This window comes from Myxocyprinus asiaticus, chromosome 3, assembly GCF_019703515.2.
Source record: "Myxocyprinus asiaticus isolate MX2 ecotype Aquarium Trade chromosome 3, UBuf_Myxa_2, whole genome shotgun sequence".
Taxonomy (NCBI): domain Eukaryota; kingdom Metazoa; phylum Chordata; class Actinopteri; order Cypriniformes; family Catostomidae; genus Myxocyprinus; species Myxocyprinus asiaticus.
The window spans coordinates 42918597-42946552 of NC_059346.1; the positions used below are offsets into that span (position 1 = coordinate 42918597).

At 38.0% G+C, this 27956-nt stretch overlaps 1 protein-coding gene and 1 pseudogene across 4 annotated transcripts in view; both read right to left on the reverse strand.

Annotated features, from left to right (window-relative positions):
• The window catches only part of fam172a (family with sequence similarity 172 member A), a 259551-nt gene extending 240844 nt beyond the window's left edge, over window positions 1-18707 (reverse strand). Inside the window, exons 1-4 of one of the 4 annotated variants that reach the window (XM_051656599.1) lie at window positions 18620-18707; window positions 17484-17619; window positions 17280-17381; window positions 9387-9487 (exon numbers count right to left, since the gene is read on the reverse strand). In XM_051656599.1, coding sequence (XP_051512559.1) covers window positions 9387-9487; window positions 17280-17381; window positions 17484-17583 — 303 coding nt within the window. In that variant the 5' untranslated portion in view covers window positions 17584-17619; window positions 18620-18707. Of the gene's footprint in view, window positions 1-9386; window positions 9488-17279; window positions 17382-17483; window positions 17620-18378; window positions 18585-18619 lie in introns of those variants that run through there. The other 3 variants (XM_051656618.1, XM_051656590.1, XM_051656609.1) reach the window with 3 other exon arrangements.
• Window positions 18708-20514: 1807 nt separating this feature from the next.
• The window catches only part of LOC127420679 (uncharacterized protein KIAA0825-like), a 229542-nt pseudogene continuing 222100 nt past the window's right edge, over window positions 20515-27956 (reverse strand).

Sequence of the window (27956 nt, forward strand, 5' to 3'; positions counted from 1 at the left end):
TACATTGCTGCATTCATCTTTCCCTCGATCCTGACTAGTCTCCCAGTTCCTGCTGCTGAAAAACATCCCCACAGCATGATGCTGCCACCACCATGCTTCACTGTAGAGATGGTATTGGCCAGGTGATAAGCGGTGCCTGGTTTCCTCCAGACATGACGCTTGCCATTCAGGCCAAAGAGTTCAATCTTTGTTTCATCAGACCAGAGAATTTTGTTTCTCATCAGGTGCCTTTTGGCAAACTCCAGGCGGGCTGTCATGTGCCTTTTACTGAGGAGTGGATTCCGTCTGGCCACTCTACCATACAGGCCTGACTGGTGGAGTGCTGCAGAGATTGTTGTTCTTGTGGAAGGTTCTCCTCTCTCCACAGAGAAATGCTGGAGCTCTGTCAGAGTGACCATTGGGTTCTTGGTCACCTCCCTGACTAAGGCCCTTCTCCCCGATCGCTCAGTTTGGCCGGGCGGCCAGCTCTAGGAAGAGTCCTGGTGGTTCCAAACTTCTTCCATTTACGGATGATGGAGGCCACTGTGCTCATTGGGACCTTCAATGCTGCAGACATTTTTCTGTACCCTTCCCCAGATCTGTGCCTTGATACAATCCTGTCTCGGAGGTCTACAGACAATTCCTTGGACTTTATGGCTTGGTTTGTGCTCTGACATGCACTGTTAACTGTGGGACCTTATATAGACAGGTGTGTGCCTTTCCAAATCATGTCCAATCAACTGAATTTACCACAGGTGGACTCCAATCAAGTTGTAGAAACATCTCAAGGATGATCAGTGGAAACAGGATGCACCTGAGCTCAATTTTGAGTGTCATGGCAATGGCTGTGAATACTTATGTACATGTGATTATTTTTTTCGTTTTTTTTTTTTTTTTTTTATAAATTTGCAAAGATTTCAAACAAACTTCTTTCACATTGTCATTATGGGGTATTGTTTGTAGAATTTTGAGGAAAATAATGAATTTAATCCATTTTGGAATAAGGCTGTAACATAACAAAATGTGGAAAAAGTGAAGCGCTGTGAATACTTTCCGGATGCACTGTATTTAGCGTTCTGGCGCCATCTTGTGGCTGAGACGCGAACACTTTTAATTTAATTTTAATTTTTTTTATTTTAATTATATTTATTTATCACACATTATACATTTGCACATATACAGTGAAATTCTTTTTTTTTCCACATATCCCAGCTAAGCTGGGGTCAGAGTGCAGGGTCAGCCATGTTACAGCGCCCCTGGAGCAGATAGGGTCAAGGGCCTTGCTCAAGGGCCCAACAGTGGCATCTTGGCGGTGCTGGGGCTTGAACCCCTGACCTTCTGATCAGTAACCCAGAGCCTTAACCGCTGAGCCAGCGCTGCCCCTAGTTTTCGCATATCCCAGCCAAGCTGGGGTCAGAGCGCAGGGTCAGCCATGATACGGCGCCCCTGGAGCAGATGGGGTCAAGGGCCTTGCTCAAGGGCCCAATGGTGGCATCGTGGCAGGGTTGGGGCTTGAACCCCTGATGATCTAGTCAGTAAACCAGAGCCTTAACCGCCAAGCCACCACTGCCCTTGGACAGAGTTTAAGTGGCTCACCAGCACTAATGGAGTGGTGACTCCCCGAGGTGGAATTATAATATATTCTGTTAATGTATTTTTTTACATTTTTGGGGGCATTCTGTTTTGCAACATTTTTTGGGGGGACAGTGGAAACTTTATTGAATTTTGAAATTGTAAAATGCTTGTGACTACTGGGTGGAAGTGCACCACTGCACCATCTCTCGTCCTCTTCACTGCTCTGTATCCCCTTGCCCGGGCCTCTGTTTACCACACAGAACAACTGGGAACTCCGGAACTCGTTCCCTCCTGAACGCTGAAGAACTGAAGGGTGGGAGCCAGCATACGAGGGAGGCTGTGGGCTCCCTTCCCTCTGGAAAGAACCATCAGGGTGCCTTCTTCCTCCTCGCTCCCTGATTTGGATGAGGAGCTGGCTGTTCCATCTGAGCTGGAGCAGGCGGATAGTTCTTCCTGGGCCAAACACTCTTTTGCTCTGGACCTGGAATCTGACCCACTGCATTCACATGTGGCCTCTGCTGTCTAGGAATGCAATAGCTAGGAGGTGGATGAGCCGCGACTTGAGCGAAAGTTTGCCGAGGTGGTGGAGGGGGCGCAGTCTGTGCCTTTCAAGGTAGACAGAGCTGCAAAGCTTCATCATCCCTCTTCTGCATCTGTGTCATAGCCAAACAAAATATCCCTTCTGAAACCACCAGTGATTCCAAAATAGCCTCTTTCTCCCTGTCAGAAAGATTAGCCAAATTCAACCATTGTGCTCTCTCCTGTATTACCATTGAGGCCATGGCTTTACCAGCAGATTGAACAGCACATCTCTGCAGATGGAGAGAGAGATCAGTAACCACACAAATCTCATCCCATTGTACCTGGCCTGGCATGGCAGACACCTCATCCTGCAGCTCCGCTTGGTATGCGGTTTAACATAGATATTGTGTTCAAAGGCCTAACGGAGAGAGCGACCACTTTGCGCGTTCCGTCATGTTTGACTGGAAACGGTCAGCTTTGGATGGCAATGTCGGATTCGCAGTTGCCATGCACCAGGGGTGCAGATGTGCTGCTACTATAGGCTCCATAGAAGGCATGCAGAAAAGACCCTCCTAATACATCCCTTCCACGTCGAGCGCAGATCCCCCTTAAATGGGCATTTTACTGGTAAAGGGTTTATCCTTCCAGGTGACCGCAACCTCTTCCAGCAGGTCTGGGAATATAGGAAGAAGCTGTCTCGCCACCCGTTTTGCTCTCAGCAGCCTTTTGCCCTCATAGCGAGACTTTGCAGCCTCCACTACCACAGTCGGCCATTTGCCGCGTGTTTGCACACATCTTGCAAATCAACGCTGAGAAGCGGAGAGGATGGTGCCCCGCCCGCCTCTTCCGTGGTTTCCGCTGCATCCGAGGGTTGTGCCGGTTGTGCAGGGGGAAGAAATGGGAGTCTTCAAAATCATCTTCCTCTTCAGAGGAGAAAATCCGACTGCCCCTCATCCTTGTAATCCAATGCCTCCTCAAACAGGAGGGCAAACAGGACACATGCATCGAGCTGTTCACCCCAGGTCATGGTGGGCAACTCTACAGGGCTAGCTGTTATGAGGGGATCCTGGCCCAACAGACTGGAGTGCAGATTGTAGGAAAAAACAGAAAACAGCGTGGTGGCCTGTAAATCGACACAAACTCCATTCCGGGATGATGCAGCAGCGACCAGCGTGGAGACCAGTCAATAACTATCTGAACGGTAATCCAGGCTTCTAGAGTGAAGCGAGAAGAGGTTTGTGAATAAAGTAATGATACCGTGTCGCTCCTTTTATACTGGGATGCGGAGCCTCCTCAAGACACAAGCGTCACTTCTGCCAGCCAATAAGGGCTGGCGTAATGTAATAGGGCTTCTAGGAATACGCGGAAGGGGCGCATCCCACAGTGAGACACTAAAACGTATTTTTGTATGAGAACCACAATCTCCTCTGCCATTTTGAACAGTATGTCCTCTCCAATGTGGAAACTCCGGTAAGAGGTAAGCGCCTTGAGTTTGTGTAATTAATCAGTCTGTTGTGTCTCTCAGCTGTGAATTTCAGCCTTAATGCTGAAATTGTTAAAGCCGTTTAAAGCTATTTCCTAGCTTCAGTAGTGTAGTAGTAATATGAGCGATCACGTAGTGCTGATGAATGAAAATACAGACTGACGCTAACTCACTTTACGTCACCTAACTGGCATATATTACACACAAACATTATCTTTTGCCGCCACCTACTGGCTAAAATATGTAATGTCACAAAATCTAGAGAGGACATGTTATGTGTAAAGGTGTGGGGTTGTTGATTAATTTTCATATGTTGATAAATCTTCAATCTTGATAAAATTTCACAGTTATGTTATTTGTCTATGACCCACATACAGTATAAAATAAACAGAGTACTTTCTCAGGATTCGTTAGAATTGTTATACATTTTGTTAACATAAAACATCCATTTTTACTGCTAATTTTAGAAAAAGTAACAGCAAAAAAAAAAAAAAATTATCTTTCCGGAGAAGTAACTTTTTTCTCGGACAAGTGAATGACCAATTTTCTTGTCCGAAGGACAAGCACATCACAATGCTTAATATCAAGCCCTGATGCTTCCTTCACAAAGATGAATCTGCCCAATTCCAGCCTTGCTGAAGCACCCCCACATCATCACTGATCCTCCACCTGGTCGTCTAATGATGGACGTTAGATGGAGACCTGGAGAGGCCTTCAAGCCACAGTGTCTCGCACCCACTGTGAAATTTGGTGGAGGGTCGGTGATGATCTGGGGATGCTTTTTGTTATTTTGACCAGTTGTCATTTTCTGCAAATAAATGCTCTAAATTTGACAGTACTTTATATAATAAAATAATTTTACTCAAACACATACCAATAAATAGTAAAAAAAAAATAGGGTGACATTTTGCAATCCTCAAAGTTTCTTCCAAAATTCCCTACAAAGCAAAATATCATAAGTTTTATAACCAGTGGGTTCCTAAAAACACTTTCAAGGAGGTTAAAAATATATATTTGTCATCAATTTTAATGCTTGGGTCTGTAAATATGAGCAAACTTAACAGTGATGCTTGCCTTAGCAAACCCCACTAACAAGTCTAATCTGATATAACAGTGCTATGGCGCTACCACAAGGACACTTGTTCAAGTCTGGCTTATGCCACTTCCTAATCCAACTCTCTCCCCCATATACCACCCTGTCGCTCTTCAATATCCATTAAAGGCAAAACATGCCTGTAAATAAAAAAATATTTATTATTTAAAATATTTATATTTATTAATAAAAATAAAATAATAATAATAATACAAAAAAACTAAACTGTATTGTAATTCTTTGAGTCAATGTTTTCTATCAATGTAGAGCCAATCACTATAAAAAGTGAGAAAGTGAGGAGTTATCCATAAAATCGAGCCATCTGGGCAGCTCTTGTTCATTAGATGCAGAGAAAGATCCTCAATTATTAACAGCTTAATGCTCTCCCATCTGGAGTGGAGCCCACACTGTGTCACCTAGCTCTGAGAACAGTCACTTACAGCCCTCCTCTGTGTGTGTGTGTGTGTGCGCGTGCGTGCATGCGTGCGAGTGTGTGTGCAGGTGTGTGTATCAGGTAACGTTCCTGAGCCTCCGCCCACTGAGAACATATGAACATGGACCCATGAAGCCACCCACACAAAAACTCACACGCTGTCAAACACAAAGTGTGAATGTATAAACAGTGTTGTACTGGCAGGGAGGTAAATAAAATTGCCAGGTTAACACAAAGCACTTGCATATATTTTGAGTGACACTGAAATATGCAAGAGGTAATTGGAAGGCCAAGGAGAGAGATACACACATTAAGGAACGCTTACATACAGTACAATCTTAGACACAACTTAATTAAAAGCACACAGACCAGCGAAAATTCTCAGACTTTAGGGAGTGTGCGATACCTTAACGTGAAGTAACTCTAACAATGATCCAGCCATCATATGAACAGAGGTGAGGAGATACTGAATTGCACGGACACATGTTCTGAGAGAGTGATCAGAAAAAAATTGACATGCCTGCTTACAATAACAATCAGGTAAAATGTCAATAGTACACAGACTCAATATAATGCATCTAAACTTTTTTTTATTATTTATTTATTTTTTTTACAATATTTCATTTATACCTTAGACTCTTGTATCAATACTTCATTATGTACTGTATACGCATTCATGTAATTTCCAACAGTTCAAAGAAGCAGTTATTAATCTGAAGAAGTGCAAACTCTGAAACTGTCATTTCTCATTGTGGCCGGTCAGAGACACATTCATGAGGCAACACACTGAACAAAAATGAGGAATGGGAGAGAAATTGAAATGTTTATTTTTTATTCTGACAGGGGTTTTCCTTTAAAGACTCAGGATCCCTCATTAAACCAGAGACACCCTCAATACAAAGAGTTAGATTTTCTCTAACACTCTATTATGACTTTCACAAACAAAATTAACATTTTCTTATTCTAAAATGCTTAATGTATCATTAATGTAACACATTCAGAAATATATTTGGAAAATCTCAAATATTCTCCGATTTTTTTATAGAAAATCCAATTAGATAAATAATATATAAAAAACATAGATAAATAAAATATGAATATTAAAATAATACACTTTTGTTATTTTTTCCTTTATTTTACTTACGGTATTTTGCACTGCTTTGGCAACAGTTTTTTTTCATGCCAATGAAGTACTAAAACTTTTTTCTCCTAATCAAACTAAAGCACCCTAGGTGAACAAAGCCTGTGTTTATAAGTATGTATTTATAAGTATATAGTCGGAGTCATTTTAAAATTAGTTTGAGGAAAAAAATCAATACAGAACTTTACATCCAAACCACCAATCATCAATGCTATTTGACTAGCCGAGTTCTCCTAGGTCAAGAATAGACCTTTTTCACAGACTGTGATGACGTTTCTGCCTTATTTAGCAGCGTAAATCTCACAATTTTATATATATATATATATTACATTTTTTTAAATATTGAGTGTAAGTTTATAACATTATGCTTTGTGTTATATTACCCTGAAATTAGTTTTTAAAAATTAATTACCACAGCTGCGAGGGGGTTTCGATTACAGCTGCTGAGAGAATGACAGTAAATTTGGCATCTTCTCCCATTTTACAGTCTTAATCCACCGCTCTCTATTTATTTCCTCTTCTGGAAAGTCATTAAAACGTAAGAGTGTATTTTTTATTTTAGTCTTGGAGAAAATGGGTAAGTGAAAATAATATTTGCTGTGGTCTCCCATTCACCGCTGTCGAAAGTTTACCCTGCAAACGTTTACTTCCGCATACCAAAACCTGGAGTGTGAAAAAGGTCTATTCCAAGGATGCGGGCAATCAGGAGAAATATCACCAAACGAACACCTGAGTTAAACAAAAACATCAGTGCCTTTCTTCATAATCTTTAGGCAAACTAAAAGAAGACACACACACACTATCTACTTCTGCCTCATCAATCCTAAAAATCACAATAGAGCCTTATGAGCATGCCTTTGCCTCAGTAAATTTTTCTCTCTCGCTCTCTCTTTTTCTCTCCCTGTCTCTATCTCAGTGAACCAGTCAGGGTAAACCTGTGGTCCAGCAGCTCATATGAAGTTCAAATTGAACATCTGGTGCTGCCTTCAGTCTCACAAAGACTCTCTCCCACTTCTGTACCCCACATTCACACTCTCAAATCTGAGAACACTGGAACACAGGGATAAACACTACCAACAGTAGCATTTACACAACAAAAACAGTGACAGTCAAATGAAGATAGCAAATTTTTAGTTGAATCTGGCTTTTCAGCTGAAAAGTCTATTTTTAAGATAGCATTTCAATCAACTGAACAGAGTAATCTTAGTGTACATATGCTCAAAAAAACTATTTAACCCATTTCTTTTTACAATTTATGCATTTTAATTTCATAACAAAATTCCATCAGATAGAATTAGGGTTAGGGTTATTATTTTTTGGGTGTATTATGAATTTAAAATAAATGTGTATTACAAAATAAATGTGTATTTATTTAATTAAATAAGTACCTAGTTGCAATTATTATATTAATCTAAAATATTTAGCAAACAAAATTTATACTTTTAAATAATACTGTTTGGTAAATGGCAAAGCAACTACATTTGTTTTGGTATTAACTGAAACAATTTTATTCTTAAAAAAGAAACGCATATTTAAATAGTTCTAATTTAAAGTATTTGTTTAAGTCTTACATTTGCCAGAAACAATTTGTTAATCAAATGTTACCTTTTTCAAAACCCTTTATTTTATAAAAAGCATATCTTGAAATATTGTGAATGATGGCAAATTCTGAGGATCCTTACAAAAAAAGTACTGTGATGTTACCATAGTACAGTGATGCATGAAATGGTAATATCATGGCAATATCATATTATGTATCATGGTACTGAATGATTATCATATACATATCCCATGGTATTTAAATGATACTTTAAGGTAAGACATTTACAAAAAAAAACAAAAAAAAACATGGTAATATTGAGGTACTTTCTGGTCATTTTTCCTTGAGAAGATTTTGCAAGCGTAAATTCTGGGCCTACTTATTGGTCACCTACAGTATAACAGTTATCATGTACAGACCTATATAATACAGACTGCGAAGTCATTAAGCTGACAATCTCTGTGTTGAACTTCGAAACATCTGTAAACATCACTGCCACAGTTTAGTACCTCCAATCCATTTATCCAGAGTGGCTAGACATGACTGAAAAGATAAGGTATAAATATGTTTTCTTTCTAGACTGTCTAATGAATGTAGTCTACCACAAACAAAACTTTAATATCAGGTGCCACAACAGTGATTTGATATTGTATGCATCTATATTACACACATACATCACAACTGCATTGCTCAAAAGAGTCCTTTAACACTCAAAACAATATCACAAAATATAACCTGCTTTCACTACCAGACAATTTTGAATTTACTCAGTGCAAGTTTATGAAATTTGGTCACCCACTGTTCTGCACTGAAACTTTTCCTTTGTGTTTTAGTGATGTATTTAGAGATCTAATGATAACAGGAGAGAACTGTTTTGTTTTATTCTTAAAGGGCCATTTCTCATAGGATCATACCTGGACTACAAATAAAACACTCACGCAATCCTAAAAGAGTCAATCTCTTGCCTTTGAACATCAAAAGAATAAGCATAACAAATAAAGCCAAATGATACAGATGTAAATGAGCAATGGTAATTAAGTGCTTTTACACACAAAATAACTTAACAACTGGATGAACTGCATTTGGACTTTCAAAGCCTTGTACATACATGCAGGCAGGGTCCAAAATAAACACTCGCCAAGCACCAAATTGGAGAGCAAATAAAAAATATAGTTATTCGCTGGTTGTCCGGCTACTTTAATTAGGAACTGCAACATAACGCAAAAAGTAAATTGAATTGTCAGAATGATAATTTGACTTCCGCTGAAGTGACATGATACATTTAATACAAACACTTACAAACCGTCTACTAAAGAAATCATCTGTTGCATCTTCTAACTTTTACCTCAAAAATGTACCTACATAAGTTTATCTAGGATGTTTAAAGCTTCTTGGAACTCCAAAAAAGCTCAATTATTCCATTGCCAAATGTATAAAGTTTCATTCAAAAATATAAAATAAAGGCTTAATAGTTGGAAATAAATATTTTGGCCCATATATTTAACATTGAACAACATGAGGATGAGTAAATTATTACATGATTTTCATTTTTGGGTGAACTAACCCTTTAAATAAAGCATATATAAATTACACAGCATTTTGTTTTTTGTTTTTTTTTACCTCTCCCAGTGCTTCATATCTTTTTTGATTCCATCTATGCAGGTCCTCCTTGTAGTTGAAGACAAACGGCTCTCCTGTTTCTGTGTGTCTTAATTGACCATCTAAAGGAAAAAATAAAGTTTTCATTTTTCACATCTCTTAATTCAAATGCCAAATGTCTCTTTAATCTGAGGACACTTTGGTTTGTGGGAGCAGGTCTTGTGCATGAGTAGTTTCTAAAAACCTTTTAAGAAATGTGTACCACCCATAGACTGCTACCTATTTGAGAGGCTATTTCCAACAAAAAGCAAATGCCCTAAAAAAAAAAAAAAAAACTGTAATTATATCTTGAGGCTGAGACCAGGGGAATTTCTATTATATAACCTCATATCTCCGTATTTATCATTTCACCTGCAATTCTGCGTGTACCTTGACTGTGGATAAAGACAATATTAAGGGCAATATTAGAGCAGAGCAAGAGGGAAGGCATGGAGCCAGAGCTTTTTTGAGCCAACAAGAAGAAAATGTTTTTTCAACATCATTTAAAAAAAACGATTTTGTCCTCCACACAAAGCTTTGTTGTGCTTTCACCAATTGCCAACATTGTCTGGAAAGTAAGGCCAGAAACATACTTTATGCAAGTACACAAATGCAGACGCGCATACTTAACGTGTTGTTGTGTTACTGAGATAGTAACAAACTTCAGTACTCAAGGGGGCAATAGAATTACCTTGAAAAGTTTATTATTAAAAGTTTAATATTAAAGTGATATTCAGTAAGTTGCTATGAACATATTGGCATACTTGCTCAGCAATATCCTCTTCAAAACTGTTGCTCCACCATTATAGTAGATGAGTCTAAACAGAAAGCCCACTGTAGAAGCAGACAGTTCAAACTGATGTCCGCTGTAGCACCCCTTGTGAGAAAGCAACACGTACTTATGTTGAGATATACAGTAAACTACGGGGACGGACACGTTTCAGAATGTAATGATGGACACAATCAAGCTTGCATAGCTAGAAAAATCTCTGTTAACATATTTGCATAGAACGTATTTCTGGCCTTAAGCTACACAATGATTCACTCAATGTAATTAGTTTTGTACCTGCAGTATGAGGAGCATAACATATCTCAGCCAATCCCAGGCTTCATTAGTATTTTTGATATGAGAAAATGCTTTTGCATTCATTAAAAACTTTAGTACATTAAGCCCTGAGGCAGAAGGGTCTACATTTGAGTCACAACTGTCCATGAATGGCCTACTCAGGTCATTCTGCCTGTCAGGGGCTGCGACCTTGAGTTCAGAACCTAAGGCTGGCTTGATGTGCATCATTCCTCTTCATGCAATTAAATGCGTTTAGCTGGTGTCACCCCATCTGGCAGGTACACGGCCTGCGAATGGTTAACGCTTCTCTTGTCCCCCTTACTTTGGCCTTCTGAGACATCTGGCAGGCCTTCCTCAGACAGCTGGTGCAGCAATAGCACTCTCTCCGCCGTTGTACCTCAAGCCACCAGAGATCTGAAAGAGTGTGCGTGTGGGAGTAGAGCCCGACCACTGCAACTGTTCCCTCCTATGAGCATACTTTGAGGGACTCGTTTGAGAGCGGGCCAGCTGACTTCATTCAAAGTGACCCACTTGAATGCCACTATTCTGCCAAAGCTGGACAATGAGGCCCCGCTTTTGCCAAGTACTGATGCTGCTAAACAGCTGCTGAGGTGAACATGTAAACAACAACATGCTTGGTGAGGACTGATGGTGTTTTTTGGAAAAGGACAGAATGGGTGGCATAAGAGGCTTTCATGTTTGGGCCAGTTTGACCAGTTTTTTTTATTTATTTTTTATAGACATAGTAGAGGGACATCATGAAATTAGGACTAAAAGAGGGAAATCGGGATTGGAAAATGACACAAGACTCGAACATGCATCATCCCCATGACCACCCAAGCTTAACATGTCAAAGCACATTAATAAGCTAATAAGGCCATGGCTCTGAGAGATGACCACTGAAAATGGATCCTTATGTATAGGAGGATTAGAACATAATGTTTTAGTAATTCTTAGTGCACCAAAACAAAAAAGTACCAAAAATCTGCATGGTATTACCACAGAATTTTTGACATGTACCTTAGTAGTATCATGCTTTTCTTTGAAGAACCTTTGAGTGACATGCATATACCATGGAACATTAATATACAAAAAAACAAAACCAAAAAAAAGCTCTTGGCTGATCTTGATTCAATCGTGGACAGTGGTTCCATGTGTTTTGAAATGAGTTTTCGTAACTTAAAATTACTATGTAATCTCAACACAAACACTTTCTGTAGAAAGAACCTAGTTGAATTGGGTAAACCCAACAAAATTAGATGTGTCAATGTAACTCAATTAAACCTATTTTATTTATTTATGCATAAACTAGTGATTGTGAACGCTAAAGCTTAGCACGCTAAATACATGCTGGTTAGAAGCTCTACAGAGTGTAGTTTAGTAACTATGCTATGGCTAGCACAGCAATTGATCAACAAAGAAAGCAAAACAATTTTATGTGCGACATCTAGCTGTCCTCATCGTTAGCTCAAGCTCCACTCTTCACCAAAATTGTAACCCCCAAAACTCCAACATAACAGAAATTCTTCTAAATCTCAACATAACAAAACATTAAACACTAACAAGTATGTTAATCTTTATGTTAATCTTTCACAAAAATACATAACACAACACTTAATTTTAACACTCACTCTGTATCGAGTCCCATGAAAAGCATACTGGGAAATGGAAATCCCCTGGCCAGTTTCATCAATGCTATATTAACACCATAAAAAGTATTCATGTAGTCCCAATTTAAATGGATTAAGTGGACAAATTTAAATGGATAAAACACAATTAAATCAAGTTGTAACTAAATGTTCTAGAATTGTGCTGCTTTAGTTAATTAAAATTAAGTAAATTGAACAAGCAGCAAAAATATTTTTTTTCTTAGTATATTTATTACAATAAGGTACATCAAAGTACCTAGGTATGGCCATCTGAGGCCATCACTGTACCATGGTCACACCACAGTACTTTTTGGTAGGGGATCCCAGAGCACCAAACATTCCTAATAACACAATTTTGTTCCACCAAACTATCCAACATTTAAAAAACACAAAATAGAACCCTGATGCTAAGGTTTCTAAAAACCAGTGGTGAATTCTCAGGGCCAGCAAAGCCTTCTCTGCTGGCCTAACATGCCAAATAAATAACTATTTTTCATCCGTTCATTCTCAATCACCATGTATTTTTAATCGCTTTCCACTCTTAATTACTCTACAAACAAATAGAGAGTTATGTCCCAGTCGAGGCCTTCTAGCTGGCCTTGAGTGACGCAATCATGCTTTAAGTGATGTACGTAATTTGAAAGCGAAGAGCGCGAGATCATCATCACTGCTGGTATTGCCGTTGAGAAAGAGATCCTTATGCATTTAAAAACACGAGCTGTTCTGCATGACTATGTGATTTCTTAATTTATTAAACAGGAAAGGAGGACTGATTTTCACTTCAAGTAAATTGGTATGTGCTTTTTGCATTGTTATAGCAACATCAGGAGTTTTCTAAGTGTAAATTAGGCTGCTTGAGCATTCAGTGGCTGTGTCTCGTTTCGAAGGCTGCGTGCTAGGTAGGACATGTCCTTTGAAGGCTGCAGTATACCAAGCGTCCTCCTTTAAACAAATCTCGTTTAAACGAGACGGCCTGCGTAGGACAAACGGAAACGGAACGTAACATGGTTGCTATGACAGCACGCCACTCTTTAACAAGCGGGAGCGCTTTGAGTGAGAAGGGAACAAACTCCCTCTGGAAGGGAATGTATGAGGTACATTTTAGGAGAGTTATAATGATGTAAAGAGAAAAGAAAATAGATTTTACAGGTGTACTTTTAGTCTAATACTTTATTAATATAATTATGCATATTATATACTCTGCACCCATCTACTGAGGTACTTCAACTTGGGAATTAACATTACTTGCGTTTGAACATCATATTTATGGGCAAATTGGCATCATTTTGTTTAGACATTTCCATTGAAGAATTGTGGGTTGTGAGTGCCCACGAAGGATACACCTCATGCATCCTCCGAATTCCTGTGAAAGCAGGTCGCATTCGAAGGCTGCATTCGAAGTGTCCTACTCGCTTTTCTGAAACGAGACCTCCGGAGGACGCATCCTTCCAAACGAGACACAGCCAATGTCAGATCAAGTTTTGAAAAGTAGTGCTGCGTTCCATTCAACACGGAAAGTCACAACTTCCTACTACGAAAAGTGCAATGGAATGCATCTTTAAATCAGAATTACAACCTGTAGGCTCGTGCAGAAATTCTCAACTCCGATTTCGCCGAGATGCAGGGGCATGATGTCACACAAACATGTCGACACTCAGGGAGATATACAAAGTAAGTGATAAACATTCACTTTATTAAGTAATATCGATAAATGAGTTCGTTTCCACATTACATGATATTAAAGCTTGTTTAACAAACGCCTGCAGAAACAGGTGTATAAAACATGGTCAATTATAATCTCTTTTGATAATCGTACACCTGAAGCACAAATGCTAGTGCTGCAGCATTGTTTATCAGTTGGGTTGCTAGGAGACATCTCTAATGAGAGTCAAACCCCTGCTAAGCTAACAGGAGCGTTGCAGTTCCGAATACCGGGGAATGGAATGCATTTATGGTCAGAGATAACAAGTAGGATTATCCTACTTCCAACTTGAATGGAACGCAGCATTACCGTGTACCCAGACGAAACTAAATTTATTGCAAGCAACATTTAAAATCGTAAATATTATTAGACAGATTTTTCCAGGTATTATAGACCTCCTTGGTAGATTCATATGAAAAATTATGATTTTTGATGTTCATTTCACAAAACAGTCATGCTGCAGTTAAAATTAGGCTTGCTTGAGCATTAAGTGTCATTTCAAGTTCTGGCTTTCGTTCGTGGACGTGTTTTTAAAATGTCAGTTGGTATTATTAGTTGACTGCCACATAATGTATGATAGGCATATGGCATCTTATTCATTGTGAAACTGTGTTTTCTTAATGGCATGAATCACACTGAAGGCCTAGACTTAAAATGCACGGCCCTCGGCTGCTAAAAACTAAATGTTCAATAAAGACAGGTCCATATATTGTCTTGTGTTGACACAGAGGCATAATGAAGCTTAAAACCAGTGTTAAATCTAATTGTGACCTCTCTGATTGCCAGTGCATAAAGCTAAAATACTCTAAGCAAACACAACCCAAATAGCCTATGGGCATCATACTTTTGCAATTACCCTGGCATGCGACTCCGCAAAAAGAAAAATGGCTTTGAAGATAAGATTGGGAACCACTTTCAATTAGGTGTCTTTAACTACTATAAACTTAAGCATTTTATTCAATGTACCAATGTGTTGTTGCATTGTACTTGCATTTAAAGTACCTGAATTTAATTACATCTGTAGTTAAACTGTTAGCGTACCCCTAACCCAATCCTTACCCTAAACCCTTACCCCTAACCCTACCCCTAAACCTACCAGCAACTCAACCTCAGTAGCAGCAAATGCGAATCTTGTGAGAATTTTGCATAACAACATTATAGTTACACAATTAATACACTGTATTGTATGTATTCTAACGTTAGTACAGGTTAAAGACACCTAAAATAAAGTGGGACTAAAGATCGCATAAGCACTTTCATTCACCTCATCTCAAAGCTCCAGCATAAATCCAACATGGCTAACACTGTTCGCTTTCATCATTAGCTGTTCAACAACATGTAACACAAAAAGGCAATACATCAACACTGTGCACTAAAAGCATGGCCGCTCCTTTGAGACAGGACAATAGCAGCGTTTCCACTATCAGTCCAAATGAGGGCGTGCTAGTACGTGACAGGGCCAGTTGCATTCCCATTGTCTCTTGCCTGGGATTGAGGCGGGTTCAATGTCTAAAAATGCTGGCACAGTACCAGTCCATTAAAATGGACAAAGAGGTGCCCAAAGAAATTATTTTCCATGCTTTGGTGAACTTTCATAGACGGTGTGCTGGGACATCGTCCCGCTGTTAGTGGAGAGACAACTCAGGCCATCATGGCAGTTACAATAGGCGAGTTGTTATCGCTAATTTATCTTGCTAGCTAGCTAATGTTTACATTCTATATAAATTTTATATTCTAGATAACTAGATAAGATGATACCTCAGCCTGAGCTTCAATTTTGCCTGTGAAATGGGTGAGGTGTGTGACACTGGCACCAGAGCTGCGTATTAAGGGCAGATTTTAGGGCAATGCTGCTGGGCTATTGGCCAGATGATGGGAACACAGATCGATTTTGGTCTTGCAGCTCGAGGTTCGAGGCTAGCCAGTTGATAGCCCTGGCTCGCACTGGCCCAATAGTGGAAAATTGGCTAATAAAATATTAGAGAAAAAAAACGACAGACAGTATAAGGGGAGCAAGAGACGTAGCATGCAGTGGCACCAACAAGGTAACTTAAAAAAATTACATAGGGTTGTAGAGAAATGCAGAAGTGTCTAATTGAAGGAAGAGGGACATCTAATGAAGCCAACATGCAGTGGAAGTTCAGCTCCTTCGTATTCATAACAGAGCCTCTCTGAGGAATACCCCCCCCAACTTCTTTTGCCTGCTTTAACCTGACATAATTAGCATGCTTTCTCAATTTTTTGCTTAATGAGGTATACATAACCTTGGATTTTAGTAATGAACAAGCTAAAGGCAATCTGTGATGAAGTCATCATGCCACATGATTTGGAGAAGATATTCATTACAAATGCATGCATATTTAGTGTGGCTTTGTCTCATTAGATCACACACAATAGGGTGCAAAAGAGTCCACTAGTGAAAATGCTTCTATTTTTTACTGTAATTTAAAAGCATCTTGTGTGCTTCAATGAAAGCAAAGCAATCTGACTGTCAGCAAAAAGAAGCTAACATGGTATGTGTCTGAAATTTGCTTATTTGCATGTGCCAAATCCACTAGGTCACTAATCAAAGAAGCAAATGTGTGACATTGACCATGACAACTTTTGTACAAAAGGTCATATTTCCTTTTGTCCATTGAAGCACACAAGATGCTTTGTGGAACATTCAAAAATCAGGCTGGAATAACATAAATAATAAGGTTTTGCACAATTTCAAACAACTTCTGGAGTCCATGCCAGCTATAGTGCATGCTGTCATTACAGCCAAATCGAACATTACAAATACTAAGAAATTCTGAAATGCATGTAACCTTTTACTCAAATTGTTATGCTATTATAAAAGAGTGCAAAATAGAAGCACTTTCAGTAGTATCCTTTTGTATCCCAGAGGTGGGGAAAATCTTTAAATAAGCAGGCTAATTAAATAAACAAAACTTCGCTTCAAAAGTTAAGACTAAACTCTGGCTTTACGGCTGTTTTAAATTCATCTCAGCAGGTTGGAAAAAAGTGACAAAGTGACACTTTTCTTATAAAATTGAATAAAAGTGATAATCTTTACTGAGAGACTGATATAAGGTATTCAAGATGCTAACAGGAGGCATTTTAGAGAGGGAGCAGCAAGGTTATGCAAATCTAGCCGTCAAGCCGAGCACAAGGCTGAGTAAGCCACTGACAGCCCATAGCATGCACAACTTGTCCATTCAGCTGCCACAGACTCCTGAGACTCTCAAATAGACACTATCACAGCCTAGTGCCTGCTGTCAATATCCAATGAATCCAAGGCACACTTATAATACATTCAAAGCTATAACAGCAGACAAGGTACAAAGTAATCTTATTAAAGTACAAGCTAAAGTGGCATTTGATGGGCCAGCTGGCATGCTTTTCATAGTGTTACAGTGTAAAATAATTTACTGTGCATACAAATGTTCAGAGAAATGACAAGCAAAAGGTCTTACTTTCATTAAAAGCATATTCAAATCCGTCAAGAGTTTCGGGAAACTTGAGTGGAGGTTCGTCTTTTTTCATCAGCTCGTCTAAATCTATCCTGGACAATAAATCTATAAAACAAATAAATAAAGAAGGATTAAGGAAAAATGTTGAATTAGCAATAAACAAATAATTACTCTGCAAATCAATAATCAACATATATTTGGCTTTACCTTTTAGTGCAGTCGTTTTTTCTTTTTCTTCTTGTGCCAAAAGCTGGGCCATAGTTATCCAAACTGAACAGAAGAGGAAGATGCTGACTCCGATCGGCATGGACACACCACTACAGAAATATCACAGCAGTGCACCCTAAACAAGGAAAAACAATATGTTTACAAAAAATATATATAAAGCTATGACTGTCCGTCAAAACACCACAGATGTTGTTAAATTGGCTCTTCCCAACAGTTTTTACTTTAATCAGTGCATACAAATGATAACTGTAGTCTAACTTTATCGATTAAATATAAGAAATAGAAGATGTTGCCACAAATTATTATAAAAAAAGCATTTAAAATAAATTATCTGACTAAATCCTCATATCCTACAACGAATATACAATTCACTGCCCACATACAAGTGCCTTCATGCATTAACACTCAACATATTTCTGTTAGAGACAATTAACACTGGTTCTGTAACACAGTATATGATAAATATTTCATAAATATGTTATTTGTATTAATGTTGTTGTTACTGCTACCGGACTGTGTATAAATGTAGGAGCAGCAGCAGTAGTCGCATTAGTAGCAGTGATAATAGTAATAACAATAAAAACAGTATACGGGATTTTTAAAAATCAAAACTATGTAGGTTTTTAGAGCAAGACTATTGCCACTGTAATGACTTACATTTTGAATTCTATTTGTAAGCAGTCAAATGTAAAATAATGATTTCCAACACTGCATCTGTTACCTCGCATTATGATCAGACAGTGTTTATAGGGACAATTGTCTTTATGCTTTAGGTACCTAGCCATTTAGCTAACAGGTTGATGTAGGTATACAAAGCAGCGTACGAAAGTGAGCGACCTCCCATGCACCCAAATCTCAGTGTTTGCATACAGACCTAGTGACAGTCTGCTGTTTCCGAAATGCTCGGAGCATGTAAACATACAGTAGAACCACTGCATGAACTCCAGCCAATCTTTATAAGCAATTATACATCAAACACATGGGATAACATATTCACAAAGCACACAGATTTTAAGCGGCGATTTTAAAGATATTGATAATCCCAGTACAGAGCTAAATAAAGACAGTGGGAGAGGTAAAAGTATTGACGCATGCATGTCGCCCCGCTCACGTACCATAACAACAAGCACATGTGATGTTTCACACATCCTTTGCTTCCGTCTTCACCCAAACAGGAAGAAACGCGTCCGTCTCCTCGGAAACGGAAGCGTTGTGCTCAAGTTCCAGCTGATTGGCGGGATTGAAAAAGATGGCGCCTCTTTTCTCAGAGGTTCTGTCGCTGTGTTTCAATGCATTTGACGTGTCTGAAAAGAAGTCTGTCTTAAAAGAATTAGTGTGGAATGATAGAACTACAGCATTATTAATTGCAATAATTCAAAACTGTAAAAAGCTTTAGCTGATAATATTTTTGATATCTTTGACTTTGAATATTAAAAGTCAGAAATCATGAAGGAAAACGGCTCTGTAGTAGGGCTTTTTATTATTATTATTATTATTTATTTATTTATATTGAATATTGATGGACCAACTTAATTTATGTGTGAAAATAAATAATAACAGTTTTTATTGTTTTATTATTTTATAATTTTATTATTAATTTTTTTATTTTATTTTATTAAAGTTGGTGAGGGGATTTTACCCCAAACAAAAGTCCCCCAGGGGGTTATAGTGATATCATTTAGATATAGGGCAGATAGTTATGGTGCAACATGTCAAATAATGCAAATATTTTTGAAACAGCAAAATGCATTTTTGAGTAACACATTATAAGAAAGAGTTAACCATTTCCTGTTCATTTCAATCACATTTGACATTTCATAACATCTAAAATCTTCTATCAACAAATATCCATTGTGGGGGGCCTGAGTAGCTCAGCGAGTAAAGATGCTGACTACCACACTTGGAGTCAAATCCAGGGCGTGCTGAGTGACTCCAGCCAGGTCTCCTAAGCAACCAAATTGTCCCAGTTGCTAGGGAGGATAGAGTCACGTTGGGTTAACCTCCTCGTGGTCGCTATAATGTGGTTCTCGCTTTCGGTGAGGTGCGTGGTGAGTTGTGCGTTGATGCCACAGAGAATAGCGTGAAGCCTCCACACGTACTATGTCTCCAAGGTAATGCGCTCAACAAGCCATGTGATAAGATGCACGGATTGACGGTCTCAGACGCGAAAGCAACTAAATATATATAAATATATAAATCTTTTGATCTGAAGGCGTAATATATATTATATATTTATATTATATATATATATATTAAATAGTAGTTCAAATGATCTACAAATCAATCTTTAGACACCACACGCAATGATCTCATGGATCAGGAATATTTTGCAGTGTATAGTGACAAACAGGTGTTAAGGAAAGTGCTGTGGTAGTCTGTGTTGCTATTTAGTGTTTTGGGAGAAAATAGTATAAAATGTCTTTTACCTCAGGGGGCCTTTAGCCCCGTTGTATCCTATACCCTAAATCTGTGAATAAATAAATCTATATGAAATATAAATCAATGTAAATGAACTGTAGACCATGAATGTACTCATTTAGTATGTAGACGTAAAAAAGAATAATAAATAATTTATTTTTATTTTTCTTCTTCTTCTTCTTCTTCTTCTTCTTCTTCTTCTTATTATTATTATTATTATTATTATTATTATTATTATTATTATTATTCATTTTATAAGTGCTGACATGCATGTTTTTTTTGTTTTTTTAATATATAAACAAATCACAGAGAAAGTACATTTTTACAATGGCTGTCATATTGTCACTGGAATGATAACTGATACAATGGACTATAATTTTCAGCTGAGCACATGTCAAATATTGAGTGGATGAACACTGAAGCCTTTTCTTGTTATTTGTAATATGCCATTTTTTTTTTTATTTTATTTTTTTTTTTTTGTCTTCTTATTTTGTGATTATTCTTCTTCTGCAAAGAACCAGAACCACAACATGTCAATGCAATGACACTGCATAAACTTTAAACAGAATTTGGGGCTTTCTGCTATGTTTCATTACTTGTTGAAGTAAATCTTCTTTAAATGATCCACGAAAATGTTCTCTTCGTCCTCTAGTGCTGCAGCATCTTGCATCTCCCATCTGCAATTAACCCACACAGATAACACAGAGAAATAAAAATGTGTTAGCTCAACTCATTTAACTCTACCGGTTACACACAGATCTTCTTCAAAATCAACATGAAATCAAACTTGTCCCTATTTACTTTCTTAATATTACACATGTTCCTGGTCTTATTGTGCATTATTCATTAGAACATATTATTCCAAAGAAGAAAAAAACATTTTCTTTATAATTTTTCATTATCATGTAACTTAGCCTCTGACACAACTTTTGTTTGTAGATGAAGTCACCTTGGGAACACAGCCTAGGTTAACCAATAGCCAAATACTGTAGCTATTTAGGTGTTGTTTTAGCAAATCATTCAGGTCTGACTCCATTCTGGAACGTAACACCCACTTTTCACAATCCAATCAATTGCTGATGGATAAAATCAAATTCTAATCATAAATGTTTTTGATGATCTGCTTTTCTAAACAGTACATTACATTAAGGAATCCAGATTGGTTGTGTGAATGCCACTTCATGTTGACTGGAACATGTTTCATGTTCATTAAAATATAAATAAAAAGAATTTACTAGTTTTTTCAAACACAATGCTGTTAAAGGAGGAACAGGTGGATCAAGTAGAGAAACATGCATTACCAACACCATTCTGGACTCGATCAAACACACAAAGTGAACTGTTCACTTGGTTATAGAGACGTGTATTTATTTATACAGATTTGCCCATCAAGTTAGTCAAAAGGACAGTATACAATATATAAATACACTACCGGTCAAAACTTTTGAAACACTTGACTGAAATGTTTCTCATGATCTTAAAAATCTTTTGATCTGAAGGCGCATGCTTAAATGTTTGAAATTTGTTTTGTAGACAAAAATATAATTGTGCCACTATATACATTTATTTCATTATAAAACTAAAATTTAATAAAAATAAATACAAAAAAGTTTTTGAAATTGATGACTTGGACCAAATAATAAAGAAAAGCAGCCAATAAGTGCCCATCAACACTGTTTAAAAAGCATCCCAGGGTGATACCTCAAGAAGTTGTTTGAGAAAATGTCAAGAGTACATGTCTGCAAATTCTAGGCAAAGAGTGACTACTTTGAAGATGCTAAAATATAACACAGTTTTGATTTATTTTGGATTTTGTTTAGTCACAACATAATTCCCATAGTTCCATTTATTTTATTCCATAGTTTTGATGACTTTACTATTATTCAAAAATGTGAAGAAAAAAAATTATAATAAAGAATGAGTAAGTGTTTCAAAACTTTTGACCGGTAGTGTATAAATACATATATATATATATATAAACAAAGAAAAATTCTAATCTCTTGTTGGCCAGAGAACGGGTGACATTGTGGTACTTTAAGCTCTCGCTAGCTAAATCACATAAAAATCCCAACATTAGCACAGCCATAATACAGTATTTGGTGAGACGTGGTTTTACTTCTTTAACATTTAGCAGATTTATTATCTGATGTAAAAGGACTTACAGATCATTAAACATAGTGACAGTACTTCTTAAATACTCTGTGATAAGGTGCTTCATAGATTCTGCTCTCTCAGAACATTCTATACATCTAGGTTGTAAAATGGTTTAAAATGCTGGTATGTGAAAGAAACAAAATATTCATGAATGAATATCTGGCAAGAGAGAAAACTAGATTTATAGAGCCTAATCCAGCCAGGGCGGACTGGCCATAGGGAGAACCGGGCCGGCCATGAAACAGGGCTGAACGAGCAGCAATAAGCTGAAACGGGCTGCCGTGTTATGCCGAACGGGCCACACTGGCTGAAGAGGGCCACAAAACAGTGTCATGATATGCCGAAGGGGGCCGTGATATGCAGAAAAGGACAGCGACCACCCCCCCGCTCAATAACTTTTTGGCTGGTTTCTATGTAAAATCCAGGGCCGATTTCTCTTCCCAGTACGCCCCTGATCACAGCAGTATGTTCTGTAGGAGTACAAAAGCATATCAAAGGTCTTGATCTACACACATAAAGAAGGACCTTAATATGGCGGCATTGATTGAGCCTCCACCTCAGTCATTGTGAATCTGTCCCTTTCAGACAAGCTCTTTTCTCTTCTATGGATGGTAGTGGCACTGTGGTAATTACAGTCTATATGGGGAGGATTTGTTTATGCAAATATGTGCTTTTGATGCATGGGGGCCTTTCGGGCATGTTTCCTATCAGAGCGGTGTCTCTTTCTTCCTGTTAGAGTCACCTTAACAGATCTACTGAGCCTGAACCTGACAACAACAGCTCACCTCCACAGATGAGTGTGTGCTGTTTGTATGAGTGTGTGTGCATTTTTTACATTTAGTTTCTGTCCTCCTTCACTTTCTTTCAGAGTCAGAGTTAACTAAGTTTAATTAACATTATTGTTAGCATACAGTATACACTATTTCCAAAGTGTTTACAGTACTTATAGTGCTGAAATAAACAATACAGAATATAAATAAGGTGAAATAAATAAGGAAAATTAAACAAAAAAGGTAAAAGCAAGTACTGATTATGGTCCTGCTTTGTGCAAATCAAACTGATATCGCAAACACGAGAAACAAAGTTGCAAATACAAGAAATTAAGTTGCATTTATGAGAATGAACACACCATGTGTGTATTACGCATTGCAAAAAATACAAAGCACCACCACAACTATACAACATGAATATGTTATAAGGTGTTTATGCTATAAGGTGTTTATGCTATAAGGTGTTTATGAGTGCTAATTTAACAGATTAAATTCCTCATTGCTTCATTTATTTCAAATTGTCATCTGCACACATTCAGCTGTGCCAAACTTTTGGAGTGACCCAAACAAAACAAAACAAAACAAAACAAAACAAAACAAAACAAAACAAAGCAAAACTCACCAAACTAAAAAAATAAAAAATAAAATACTAATACGTTTTTTGTTTGAAAATGTATTGAATTTGCTATATTTACGCCTCTTATCCACACTATTTTCCTCCACCTAAAACAAAGCACTTAGAAAATGTTCTCCTTTACCCCATTCTATGGAAAACGATGAGATTAGGACACTGAAATTTAGTTTTCAAATGAAAACAGATTAGTGTCGATGTGGCCTAAGTCACCCATTACTGGTGGTGCCAACTGAGATGTTGACGTTATGCTCTTTCTCTCTCTTTCTCTCCATTATTGCAAGACTGTACAGAAAATATGTGTTAGCACAGAACCAAGTACAACAATCAAAGGAAACAGCACAGGAAAATGTCAAATGGCTTCAGTCTCTCATCTGTGGTCAGTCATTACTTTGGCCCTACAAACAAATAACAAATAATGGAGAACACATGGAAAACACAATATTTACAAATGTCAGGAACGTGCTAAAATGAACAAGAGAGGAAAGGCAAGGAAGGGGAGGAGGAAGTGAAGATGCTAAAGGTTTTTTCAATGTTTAATTTTCAAATAGGATTAAACAGAATGACATTTAGCTGAAGGTTACTCGCCCGGCACTCGCCGCCGTTGTCTTAGCTGATATTGATATTCAGAGAGTGGTCTGCAGCTTGTCAATGGGACACATATGCTTGATGAATGAGGAAGCGAGCCACAGGGAAGCGTTAAGTGCAAATTTTAAAACGGGTCTTTTTTATTTGTTAGGTGGGGGGGTCTATTGAATGCAAAGCTACAAAATTACCTAGTACACACCTCAATAACTTTTGTTTCTGTCAACCTATGATGTTAAGAGCATATACTTTAACTACCTCAGTTTATCATTGTCAATGTAGCATCTATAAATTTCAGGCATACAGTATGGATGTGTACCTGCAAAGAGGGGTATAAAATCAAAATGTGTCAATAAAGTTATTCTTTTTTCAGGCCATCAATCAAAAAGTACAGGTGTAATACTGTTGAGCCTGCTCTTAGTTTTTCACTATGTGACAAAGACATGGTAATAAGTCAAAACTGAGCCTCTTTTTCATAGTAGTGCATATCTAATGTGTCCTCACTGAGTTTCAAGTCTTTTAATGTGTCCTGACAAATACTAAGTGTCAGCCAGGTAATTCAGCTGGCTTCTCTATCTTAACAAGCCCGATGTGATGTGGTCTTTCAGTCTTATTTTGCGGCTCATTTTTCATGCATAAATACCACTCTTGCTGACTCGGCTCTTCCTCTGCATAAAGAATAGCCTACATACATTATGAGCCATATATTTACTGATTCCACTCGCTTTTGTGGTTGTGGTTATTTGCTAATATCTGCATGTGTTTTGTGCATCAACTTGGCCTAAGCTGAATCCCAATTTGCATACTTTTTCTATGCTCTAAGACAGCGAAAAAAAACCTAAACACATTTAAATCTACTACAAACTGAATCTACAATCTACTATAATCTACAAAAAAAATCTATCTACAATAAAACTGCTTTGTTAAGATAAAAACAAAGTATACTTCTTCCCCTTGAATCAATAACATTTCTTTTAAATCATATGTGTTACTAAGTTGTTAATGCTACAGTAATGGCAGTAATTTTGCAGTATTTTTTCCCCGTCTTTTCCCTGTGAGCATTGTTTAGAATGTCAGGTCTGTCTGGCCTAATAAGATGTTTGACATTCTCCACAGTGCTTCAAAGTAAAAAAAATTACCGGTTAAATTCAGGTTTTGTGGTCTGCGCCATGCTGTATAGCACTCCACACAATCCAGTCAAGCCCGGTTTATGACGTGTGTCCAGTGCGAGGATGCAAGATTTTTGGAGATATAATGTATGTATATTTTTAGGGTGGGCAAGTGGTTGTATCTTCATTGGACCAGGTGGGGGGTGTCAGAAGTTTCTGGGGTGGCACAAGGAAAATCTTGGGGGTGATGCTCCAATCAGCCCCTTCTTAGGCCCGGCCATGGTTCTATTGCTTCTCTCCGTTTTTGCGGCAGAACTGCCACAAGTAGGACAGCCTGATGATGTCAGTAAGTTTTTGACAGATTAAAAACAAGAAACACAATTCAGGAGGCATGAAATAGAAGACAGCTTGCACACAGGAAGACAGTTAGCTCACGTGTGACTTAAAAAATAAAATAAAATGTGGTCCGTTTGGAAATGCTGAAAACACCCTAAGTGTTAGCATTTAATAACAATAATAATAATAATAATAATTCATTACATTTATATAGGCTTTTCTAGACACTCAAAGCGCTTATTCACAGTATAGCGGGAATCTCCTCAACCACCACCAGTGTGCAGCATCCACATGGATGTTGTGACGGCAGCCATAGTGCGCCAGAATGCCCACCACTCACCAGCTGTAAGTGGAGAGGAGAGTACAGTGATGTAGCCAGTTCATATATAGGGGATTATTAGGAAGCCATGATGGATATAGGCCAATTGGCAGATTTGGCCAGGACACCAGGGTTCCACTCCTACTCTTTTACGAGAAGTGCCCTGGGATTTGTAATGACCACAGAGAGTCAGGACCTTGGTTTAACATCTCATTCGAAAGATGGTGCTTTTTTACAGTTTAGTGTATACTGGGGCATTAGGACCTACACAGACCGCAGGGTGACAACCCCTTGCTGGCCTCACTAACACCTCTTCAAGGAATCAGCTCTATCTACTTGAATGGTGGACAGACTGAATCTTCAAAACGGTCAGTCAAGATTAAGATCAAATAGCATATTTAAAATCAGCAGTAAAATCTGAAAATGTTATCATAAATTGTGCTTCATTAGCACAGATCATGCTAAAAAACGTTATTTTTCAGGCTGGTCCAGACAATGCGCGCGTGCATTCTCGAGTTAACTGACTTCCTTTTCTACAACCTCCAAATTGAGTGTTCCAATTTCTCTTATTCATTTTAATACAAGTGGTCCATCTCGGGCTAAACAGTCTCTACTGTGTCCTAGCATTTCTCACTATTTGTCTTGCACAAATGCACAGTTCAAAAATTTACTAGAAATAGTTACATGCAAGAACCTTTACATACTATTTGAAATATACTATGATTTGGAACACACAATTCTTAATCTCGCATGCTATTTAGGATATATAGTATATGAGTTGAGACACAACCAAAGATTAAACAGAACCTGTACTGAGTGTGATTTAATGGTCTATTAGAAACGTCTTGCATATTATGCAGTTCTTTATCAACACCCTTGTATTATTGAGTTTCACTGCCATGGGCCAATTTTAACATTCAGACAGTGCACATGAAAGTAATTTAATATCGAAGCTATCTATCTTCACAGTAGGGTTTGCATCAGTTTTCTCTCACAGGTCAAGCCTGAAGAGCAAGTAGGGTAACAGTCTCTGGCACTTCTATACACTGTTCCTATCACATTGAAGTCCGCCCGGCTCTGGGCTAGCTCCACAACCGTGTCTTGTACTGCATGAATAGCCCCATTTAGGAGATGAGAGAAGGGAGAAGAACAAGTGGAGGCTATTAGACGAACTGTCAACTAGTGGAGTGGTTTTCCTCACCTCTCCATGTATTCGGGTGAGTAGACTACCAGTACAATCACCGACAGGTACCCATGTTTGTTTAAATGTGCGTCTGTCAAACAAAGAGCAATGTGATGCTCAACACCGGGTGAAAAGAAACGGTAGGCTGACAAGTCACGCTAATCAGAGGCTTTGCACATGCTTAGCACTTCAAAGATCCATCATAACCCAAACCTAAATATTTAAAGTGCTCAACTTTGTGAAAAGGTCAGGGCTTTCCATGCATGCCACAGAGGACAGGAGATGTTCTGGGGGGAGAGGGGGCTCTGAATAGGAACCTGCAATTCTGGCCTTGCCTTGGATGTGAGGAATCCAGTTCATTTCATGCTCGTGGCTTTGCCCTTTGGAAACCACTGTGGTGCTCTGCAGAGCTGGGACTCACGAAAAGGTTGTTCAAATACCTACAGATGTGAAAAGGACTGTGGAATATAGAAAATGTTTGAGCCAGTTAGGTGTGACTGCAAGAATCCTGTTAAATCTAAACACTTTTCGAGGAAGACCACATGAAATCAAAATTGGAGTATTGTGGCTTCATGTGATCTACAGTATATGCTAGGCTATTACAAAAAGTTGACAGAAATAACATTTAGCAGACATGCTCATTTAAAATGTCCAGCTTTATTGTCTCTTGTAGGGAAATGGACCAAAAAAATTCATGACTCATCTTGCACTACACAAAAATCAAAACAAAAAGCTATCACAAGGATTTTGATTAATTTGACTGTTTATAAATACAGTATGAGTGAAAAAATAAATAAATTAAAAAAAAAAAATAGAAAAAGGGACATTTTGAACTTATTCTTTTTTTTTATGTGAATAAGTAAAGGTACATTTCGAGCACATTATTTGTTCTGCAGACCTTTGTTTTGGTGAACCAGAAAAACTAGCTTCATAACATCCCTCATGAC